At 32.7% G+C, this 10921-nt stretch overlaps 1 protein-coding gene across 2 annotated transcripts in view; it reads right to left on the minus strand.

Annotated features, from left to right (window-relative positions):
• Positions 1 to 10921, minus strand: part of LOC106471030 (alanine--tRNA ligase, cytoplasmic) — a 32366-nt gene that overhangs the window by 5781 nt on the left and 15664 nt on the right. For both annotated transcript variants that reach the window (XM_022399656.1, XM_022399657.1), the window contains exons 6-11: positions 6539 to 6683; positions 5090 to 5235; positions 4532 to 4640; positions 3254 to 3292; positions 2755 to 2866; positions 2118 to 2242 (exon numbers count right to left, since the gene is read on the minus strand). In XM_022399656.1, coding sequence (XP_022255364.1) covers positions 2118 to 2242; positions 2755 to 2866; positions 3254 to 3292; positions 4532 to 4640; positions 5090 to 5235; positions 6539 to 6683 — 676 coding nt within the window. The remainder of the gene's footprint in view (positions 1 to 2117; positions 2243 to 2754; positions 2867 to 3253; positions 3293 to 4531; positions 4641 to 5089; positions 5236 to 6538; positions 6684 to 10921) is intronic.

Here is a 10921-nt window from a genome sequence, read left to right on the forward strand (position 1 = left end):
TGTCCTTCTCCTCGTACTTGAGAAGCAAGCTAAACAAAAAATTAATTTGTCTGCAAACAAGTTTAACACTATCATCTTGTCCTTCTCCTCGTACTTGAGAAGCAAGCTAAACAAAAAATTAATTTGTCTGCAAACAAGTTTAACACTATCATCTTGTCCTTCTCCTCGTACTTGAGAAGCAAGCTAAACAAAAAATTAATTTGTCTGCAAACAAGTTTAACACTATCATCTTGTCCTTCTCCTCGTACTTGAGAAGCAAGCTAAACAAAAAATTAATTTGTCTGCAAACAAGTTTAACATTTACAAAACAAACATCAATCAAACCATCCACAAAAACCACTGTGAACCAGAGAAATAGCAGCAGAACAATGACATTATATCATTTTTTTAACGTTATTTTAACAGCAAAACTTTTAAATAGTGAAATACAAAACTTGTTTCTCTCTTGATGATAAAATAAATATATATTTACTATAACAGTATTACAACTACATCAAAAATAAAGCTTGTCAGTATTATATTACGAACTAGCTAAAAATAATATATATGGTAAATGTTAATACAAAAAAACAGTTACACAAAGCTATAAACTTCATTAACATCGTTGGTTGCTTAATAGCTACTTCATTAAAAGTGCTAATTTCACTTTAGCAGATCTAGAGAATGAATATGGAAGAAAATTCAAATACTTCACTGAATACAAGTGAAATATCTTTCTAATCAAATCATTAGATAGGCCTTACACGAACTGCTACATACGATTTTTGTCTCCTTACCTAAGAAAGGATACTGACTTTAACAAAAGGATTTGGAGGAGAGTACTAGGATGATTTCGGGGATCAAAGGGTTATCTTACAGGTATGTGTTATAAATCTTTAATAAATCATTTTCTTTTGTGGAAAGAAGGATAAATTATCTTATTGAAGGGGGATAATCATCAGGGGGGATTAGTTGAGTGATTGAGTCATGGAATGAGTTGCCATTGACAGTTTATTATAAGAATGAGAGAAATCCTGTAAAACAGAGGGTAGGTTTGAATTGTTAAATTTCTGAAGGGTTGAAGGGACAGTCTTGAAGGATCAGGTGATCCCTTGTTATCTGTATGCTATGCATACTTAAAAACATTTTTAAACCTTTTGAGTGCATAATTAAATTTTGGGTGGGTTCTTGAAAAGTGTCAATTATCCACTAAAAAATAAAATTTAGAATTTGACCTTTTTTAGAACTTTTTCAATATCAAAATCCACTTGATGATGTGCGCATGAGCGGTACTAAGGCGGAAAATTCAAGAAAGTGCAAGTATCCCGACTGTGCACTCCGAGTAATGGTTTTTGTGACACTGTGGGGTACATCCGCTTGTCGCACCAAACGGTTATGAATGTCAAGTCAGATAAATCCGATTATATCATTCAGAGGGTTAAAGTGATATCACAAATCACGCGTTCCTTTGCAGTACTTCAGTTCTGCACTCCGAGTAATGGTTTTTGTGACACTGTGGGGTACATCCGCTTGTCGCACCAAACGGTTATGAATGTCAAGTCAGATAAATCCGATTATATCATTCAGAGGGTTAAAGTGATATCACAAATCACGCGTTCCTTTGCAGTACTTCAGCTTCTGCAGACCTTCTACACAAATCTGTTTCCTCCTACTTCTGTAACATGCACTCAAGTTCTTAACAAGTTTTAACCATAAAATATGATTGTTGAAGCCATTTTAAAAGAAACAAACCTATTTTATTTGTTTATTCTATAGGCCATTGTTAACAGCTGTTAAGAGAATCTTAACAACATGAACATGAGGAAAACAGCAAACCTGGACATAATTGGTAATGCTACTTTGAACTGATCCTTTAAAGTTGGGCCAATGGCACCTCTCATAATGGGCTACTCTCAAATACTGTCATGATAATCTTGCATATACTCATACAATATAGAAATATTAAGTGATAGGATTGAGATAACTTTTTAAAGTTCTGGCTAATTTCCTAACAACTACTAAACCTAATCCTTGTTTTCTCTCTCGATTCAGGCAAAACCCAAGGGACTTCAAAAAAAGTAGAATTTCATGTTCGCTTATCCTTAAATTAAAAACTAAAACTGTTTATTAAAATATACCTGTGCTTTCTTCTTGCATTCCTCGTATCCATCCAAGTCAATACCAAGACCTTTTTCCTCAACCATCAGCTGAGTGAGGTCCACCGGAAAACCATAAGTGTCATATAACCTCCAGGCAACATCCCCTGAAGTGATATTTATATATTACTCAAATGTTAACAATTATCACAAATTTCAAGCACATGCCTACATGTTAATGTTAAATTAATTTATGCACATTACTGTTAAATATTTGTATTTTTCCAGGTACGTTTACCAGCTTCCTAAAATACATCAACATTGATCAACTATATAAAAAGCAATATTACAACTTAATAACTTAGTGAAAAAACTGTGGCATATACAAATATTAAGTTTCTTTTAAAATTGCATGCCAAAACTACAGCATCGATGAACACTCCCATTTCTTTCAACGAAAGCTAAATTTGATGGAATTATCCAAATAAAACTTTTAACAAAAAAACACTTCTAAGTTATTACAACATTTCATATGTTATTTTATTTGAACAAAAAAAAAAAAACACAACAGCATGATAATGTATAAAGATTAAGTAATTAGCAAAATAAAAACAACCTCACTAATTTGTCATAACTACTGACAAATAAAATGTAAGTTTGATAACATATGAACAACTACCTGGTAACGTCTTTACATTGCCAAGCTTGTTGATGGTTCTTTCCAAAAGTCGATGTCCTCTGGTTAGTGTTTTGAGAAATTGTGATTCTTCTTCATTAATTATATCCATAACCTAACAAACAGGTTATAGAAAACAAATATGAAAACTGAAATTTGGTTCTTTTTTAATATTGCTTGAATCAAATTAATAGTTTTTACACCAGTGAAATATTTATTCTTGAACTCTCTCATTCTCCATCTGTTAAAGTCGTGAAGGGTATCAGTTTTCACCAGAATTTCATAGTTACTTAAATTGTAGAAAAAAAAAATGAAATACAATCACAGAGATAGTTATTACTTCTTTTCACAGGAACATACAGTTAGCACCTTCACATATAAAGTATATAACACAATCTTTGTTAGATGTGGTGTTTACAGGTCTCATTTACAGTATCAAAGATGCACTAAACTCAGATTCTACCAAACCACTTCAAACAGGCCATGTATTTGTGGTACCTACCATTTGTGGGTCCTTTCTGAGTTCTGGAAATACATCCCCCTAAAAAACAAAAGAGCAGAAAACAATGTAAGTAATAATTCTAGTAAAAATTACAACTGTGTATGTATGTGTGTGTGTGCACGCACTAAATTTACCATACACCGCTCGGCAAACTCGCACGTTGCTCATATTGCAAACATTGCCACTTACAACTTCCTCTGCACTTCGCTCACACTTATCCGTGTCAGTCGTTAACAGTTTAGAACGTGATAGCCTCCACTCAGAGTCCGTGTATAATACCTACAATGACTTCGCTCACGCTTATCCGTGTCAGTCGTTAACAGTTTAGAACGTGATAGCCTCCACTCAGAGTCCGTGTATAATATCTACAATGACTTCGCTCACGCTTATCCGTGTCAGTCGTTAACAGTTTAGAACGTGATAGCCTCCACTCGGAGTCCGTGTATAATATCTACAATGACTTCGCTCACACTTATCCGTGTCAGTCGTTAACAGTTTAGAACGTGATAGCCTCCACTCAGAGTCCGTGTATAATATCTACAATGAATTCCATGGAAGATTGTTTCTTTATAATTATTATTTTTTGTAAATACATTTATGATATACTGATTTTAAGGAGAACTATCAACCATTTACTTGAGAGTGAAGGTTTTGGTAATGTTAAATAGGTTTTTGTAACATGAAATATCACTAATCTTTCAACCATTTACTTGAGAGTGAATTTTTGTTAGGAATATCTTGTAACACCTCCCAGGTTTTATTAACAGTACTTTCTGGGATAATGAAGGGGATAAGAACTCTTTAAAATCAACTAAAGGACTTTTAAACTGTCACCTTGAAGTATTAAATTAGTAGTCAATATTAAGTGCTAACCTAATAAGCAAAAATACCCCCCATTTCAAAGGAAAACACACATACTAAATAAAGAAAAACAGAATAACCTCATCTAAGCTTTTGAAAATGGCAATGTAGATGTAGAATATGAGCATCACCACTAGCATTTAACTTCTAGTTTCAGATTACACTCACTTGAGTCCACATTTAAAGTTTCTGGATAAATCTAGACACTCACACAGCTGAATCTTTCATAATTTGCATCCTCTTGTTTTATAAGTACATAGCAATTAGGTAGACACACCATGAACATTTTACTTGCTTGTCTACAACTAGGATTATATTAACGAGTATAAAGAAACAAGTATAAAAACATTAATACGCCTATACTAATTTGTAATATACAGCCTTGAATTTTGTTTTTCAATATTTCATGCCACTCACCAGAATGTCGATCACTACGGGAACAAGACCAGCAAATACTCCAGGCTTTGCATTTAATTTCTCGGTAGCGAAGCGAACACCACGTCGTAATATACGCCGCAACACATATCTATAAATAAAAGCATTAAACAATAATAGAAATTTTACATGATACGGCAAACTTGTCACCCAAATTTAAAAATTATATAGACAGATACTTGTCTTAAGAGTCATTCAATTCTATTTTAGTACATCCTTTTTTGTCAGTGTATTTTAAAGATACTAAAAAAGTTACGTGTGTCTTCCTTTTGTTGTTTTTCTACTTCTGAAAACTTTAAACCTGTACCCCTTGAGTAAAATAATTCAACAACTGAAAACATTAAAAATATATATATACATATTGTAGTGGCTGAAAGATGTCATGATTTCAAGTAAATATTTCATGTTAATTTTATGTACATCATCATCTTCTTAACCTAAATCCAACATTCAAACTTCCTAATTATCACAATTAGAATGTTCTTTACAAAAGCTGCTAATAACTAACTTTTGAATCTTAGAAGAGGTAACATCCCTTACCCTCTACCAGTGTTGTCAGGTCGACCACCATCAGAAAGAGAGACAGTTAATGTCCTCACATGGTCGGCAAGAACCCTGTAGGCCATATCTATTCCATCTTCATCATCAGAACCAACTTTTCCTTGATAAGGCCTCGTTCCTGTAACCTAACATTAATACCAAACCAATGCATCAGAATAGGTAGTTTTTTTATCAATTTTAACAACTTCTGGTGTATCTTTCATCAAATGTTGTAACAGAATGTAACCAGAGAAAAATTTATACAAAACAAGGTTATTTATTACTTTTCAACACCAACTTGCTTTCGTTGACCTTCATTAACTTAAGCTTTGACTACATTGAATAACTTTTTTTTGTAATATAAAATTGTCTAACTCCGATGAATTTGTAAATGTTACGATACAAATTTGGTATTAAAATACATGAAGTGTTTCTTCAGATACGTGGCTGGAGTTTCCGAATAGTCTATATGCAATTACAAGCACAAGCCATTAAAGCATGTTTTTTATTCTGCAAGTTAGAATTCGTTTTAAAATATCAATTAATCAGCATTTTCTACTGCAGTCTAAACTACAAGAATTCAGTCGTTAGAAGTAAAAACGTGTAAATGCAGTAACTGGACATCATCTATACAAATTAACTCTGTGGCTATTTTATTACTAAAATAACCGACGTGTTGCGATAGCGAACGCAAATCATGAAGTACTTTTAGGTTTCATATTACAAAAACTGTTATAACGTTAAAATATTTTGTTACACAATTAAGGATTACTAAAGTAGTATACTGTATATTGTTTGCCATAATAAATTAATATGGCACAGTACAATTTATTGCAATCTTTATAAATACAGCAATCTTTTATCTATTGGGTTTTAAGTGTTAAATTCTTATTACATATTTTCATATTCAAAACTAAGAAAATATCAGTCATATTATTACATTTTGGTTCCCCTCTTTTTACCTTGAATAAAACATACAACTTGTGACATGAAAACTACTAACTCCCAATTCCAAACTAAACATACAACCTGCATTAAAGATGTTTAAAAAATCATTTTACTCTTAAAAATAGTTAGTACAGAATAAAGAAATTTTCTGTAGATAGAAAAATGTTATTTGAAGTTTTTATAAATTTTAAAAGATAATAATATCATCAACTGTTTGTTTTATCAAATGTATCTTTACACAACAAGGGATATAACTGTGTAAATTATTCAGAGTCTAAGGAAAGAAATTAGATTGGGAGGATATATATACATACAGGGAAAATTAATATTTTGTGATTTTGCAATATCTGCTAAAAGTTAAGAAACAAAGCTTAACAAGGTAATAAAAAAACATCATAAATAAATATTTTCCTCACAGGTAAACACCAAATTCTTTAATACCAATATTTGAAAAAAAAAGTACTAAATTTTATTTCTACTAAAACATAAAAAAACATCCACCTTCTGAATAGCTTCAAAAATAGGGACAAAAAGATCTGTATCATAATTGGAGGATTTCTGCTGAATAACTGAAACCAGCCTTTCTAATCCCATTCCAGTATCTATATGCTTCTTTGGAAGCATCCTCAGAGTTCCATCGTTTTCCCTGAACAAATAATGAAATATTTATATTACTGAAACATAAAATACATTTACTGAAAACAATTCTCCGTCGAAGTAACAGCAATAGCTGATGGAAACTAGAGTTTAATTACAAGAACATCACAATCACAACTGTAACTTGATTAAATATGTTTACAATCGTTTCCATGGTGTATCCATTTCTAATTAAACATCAATATCGCTTTGAACTTTCTGGTTTAATAATATATTTCAAAATAGACTGAAAATGTTGTGGGAAATTACCAAGAGTATGTAAATTAAGAGTAACATAATGTTTCAATATATAAGCAAACAGCACAGTATAAATTACAAGCAAACTTGAGGACAAACTAACTGACTGCTAAACCAAAATTTGTAAACCTTTTGGGTATAATCAGGTATCTGCAGCATCACTAAATCACATAAATATATATACATCTTTTTTTCTTATGTTTATGTAGAGTCAATGAGAGCCTTCTAACATGTCTTGGTTAACCATGTGTGTTTAGAAACTTGGACCTAATTCAGTTAAAAAACAATTTTAAGGATTTCTTCAGCAAATATAATAACAGGTAATTCAAGTTGTTTGTGGACTTTTTATAAATAAATAACTTTTTAAGCTCCTACATGCCTGAAAAAAACACGCCAAAATGTAACTTTTTTAATAACCAGGACAAGTGAATTTTCAATGTAACTTTTTTAATAACCAAGACAAGTGTATTTTCAATGTAATTTTTTAATAACCAAGACAAGTGTATTTTCAATGTAACTTTTTTAATAACCAAGACAAGTGTATTTTCAATGTAACTTTTTTAATAACCAGGACAAGTGTATTTTCAATGTAACTTTTTTAATAACCAAGACGAGTGAATTTTCAGTGTAACTTTTTTTTAACGACTAGAACGAGTGAATTTTCAGTGTAACTGTTTTTTTAAGTCCTGGTCGTTAAAAAAACAGTTACACTGAAAATTCACTCGTTCTAGTCGTTAAAAAAACAGTTACACTGAAAATTCACTCGTCCTGGTCGTTAAAAAAACAGTTACACTGAAAATTCACCTGTCCTGGTCGTTAAAAAAACAGTTACACTGAAAATTCACTCGTCCTGGTCGCCAGGACAGGTGAATTTTCAGTGTAACTGTTTTTTTAACGACCAGGACGAGTGAATTTTCAGTGTAACTGTTTTTTTAACGACCAGGACGAGTGAATTTTCAGTGTAACTTTTTTTTTAACGACCAGGATGAGTGTATAGATGATTATTTTCAAAACTTTAGTATTATTCTCTATTAACTCATACTGCACATCATTTGTTTGCCCACTAACTTCCCCCACACTTTTGGAGCTAACAGGAAGAAACTTAGCAGGTAAATTCTGGGAGGCACCAGGGATGTCCTTTTATCTATATAGCTTATCCCCCATATCAACGGGTGCCTAGATGGGTTGTTGGACCTGTATTTGACACAAGATCTTGTGTCCCTGCTCCTCCTGGGGTTCAAAACTTTGTTCATACCCCCACTCACAAACAAGTGTGACGAAATGTGGCGCATGTGCTTAGGTACCACAAGTGAGTATCCTAACACGGGTTGTTTTCAGGTATGGACCTCCTTACCAAGTGGGTATCCTAACATGGGTTGTTTTCAGGTATGGACCGGAGGTCCATACCTGAAAACAACCCATGTTAGGATACCCACTTGGTAAGGAGGTCCATACCTGAAAACAACCCATGTTAGGATACCCACTTGGGAAGGATTTCCAAGTGGGTATCCTAACACGGGTTGTTTTCAGGTATGGACCTCCTTTCCAAGTGGGTATCCTAACACGGGTTGTTTTCAGGTATGGACCTCCTTCCCAAGTGGGTATCCTAACATGGGTTGTTTTCAGGTATGGACCTCCTTTCCAAGTGGGTATCCTAACACGGGTTGTTTTCAGGTATGGACCTCCTTCCCTTTAAGGTAACTACAGAAGTAATTGGGGATAATAGAGGAGCTTGACTGGTATATTGGGCATGAGGGGGATTTTGAACCCCACAGCTGAGCATGACTATTTTATGCTAGTACCACACAACAAGTGCCATAGTGCTCGAGATGCATCTTTGTTTCCTCAAAAAGCATATGTCAATACGTTTCCATAAGTACAAATATACAACAAGTATTTCATGACGCTCGTTACAGTCTCATTAAAATTTGATGGTTCTGTATTATAAAATGGCAAAGTGTCTCCTGCGATGTTTCATGTTATTTCATTGGCAGGACATAACTGAAGTTATGTGTGCTTCCCTGTAGAATAGAAGATGCTAGATAGGTGAATAGTGGTTTCTAACAAGAAATGTACACACACAAACAAATACCGGTTTGATGAATATCTAAAAATATTTTGTTAATTAGGTTACTTTGGGATATAGCATATAATGAATTGTCAAATTATTTGTTGTTACTAAAAGAATTAAAAGCATGTCTTATTTTAAAGTCTTATGTCCCACCTATAGGTTGGTATCAACCGAACATAGTCGGGCAAAACATGCTAAAATCTATCAATTTCTAGACTTTTTTTGACAAGGAACTTTTCACTAAGTTCAAAGATACACTACTGTGTAATATAAAATTATCATCAACTCTTAACAAAACTAAGCCAACTCTATAGATCAGAATCAGAAATTAACTTACAGATTAATAAAGCAAAGTTTCTATGACAAACTGAGTAGAAGTAAATAACATCATTAACCAATATAAAACAAAACTAAAACCTATAATGATTGAAATGCATTGATTTGATAGTTGGTACCTTTGGTAGTACATTATAAAAAAAAAAGGTATAGGAACATTAGACTTAAGGAACTTGTATACATATAGGAGGAAAGGATAAAAAAAAATAGTTGAAACTAAGACTACTTATTTCATTTTCTTTCATTAGAAACTAGGTTACTACAGGAACCTATTTTTTAAATTAAAAACTGCATTTTTCAAGTACATAAAAAATTATTAAAATCTTAAAACTAGAAAGCTGAATTCAATGTATCTTCTTCTATCCACCTAATTTGAAAAGATCATCAGAAGATGGCAATTTCAAAAGAGAACGGGAAGGGGTTATTGAGCTACGACACATATACTACAGAGGGGAAAGACACTCAACACAGGACCAACTTGAGAGATGTATCTGAGTATACTAAATTGTGACCTTATACAATATATATATAGGACAGTTCATTGCTGCTTAAGTAGTTATTCACAATGACAAAACTTTAAAGGTAATGTTTGAACATATACTACAGAGGGGAAAGACACTCAACACAGGACCAACTTGAGAGATGTATCTGAGTATTCTAAATTGTGACCTTATATAATATATAGGACAGTTCATTGCTGCTTAAGTAGTTATTCACAACGACAAAACTTTAAAGGTAATGTTTGAACAAGCAATGCCTTTGACATGGTATATGCAATTTCGTGCATTGTGTAAATCAAAACACTTTTAACACTTACATAAGCAGAAAAATGTCTTTAGGTTCATAGTTCCCCGTCACATACATTACAATTATTCTTTTAAATTTGATCCCTGTAAAAACCAAAAAAAGGTACAAATCCCAAATCTATCTGCTTTAGTCAGTGGGGGGTTGTCATAGAATATCTTAATGAAAAGTATCATCTAGAATGGTCAAAATATAGAGGAATGGTGGGCCAAAAAGCCCAATTTTGTGAAATATGTTGACCTACGATCCATGTAAAAAGTCAAAAAAGGTACAAATCCCACTTTTGTCTGTTCCATTCTGTAGGGTAGTTGTTGTAACGTATATTTGTGCAAAAGTCTTATCTTTAGATTGGTCAAAATATGAGAGAACCACAGGCCAAAATGTTTTTGTAGTGTTTGACCTTTAACCCCCCAAGATATGAATAAAGGCCTAAATAATAAAAAAAAAGTTACAAAGGAGTCTGGGAGAATTGAACCAATGTGTGTGCCCTCCAAGATTCAAAACAACTGACCCCAAATTAAAAAGGTTTCACGTAGTTTTAATTGTTAAAAGGAAGAAGAAACATAGAAAATATGTGTCCCTCCCAAACAGGGAAAGACATCAAAAAGTCAATTTTCAAGGGAAAATTCAGTACAGAAACAATAATACCACAGCCTTAATTAATAAACAAGTTAATATACCAAGTCAGACAGTTACTACAGCCTTAATTAATAAACAAGTTAATCTACCAAGTCAGACAGTTACCACAGCCTTAATTAATAAACAAGTTAATCTACCAA

Source organism: Limulus polyphemus, unplaced genomic scaffold (assembly GCF_000517525.1).
Source record: "Limulus polyphemus unplaced genomic scaffold, Limulus_polyphemus-2.1.2 Scaffold4359, whole genome shotgun sequence".
In the NCBI taxonomy this organism is placed as follows: domain Eukaryota; kingdom Metazoa; phylum Arthropoda; class Merostomata; order Xiphosura; family Limulidae; genus Limulus; species Limulus polyphemus.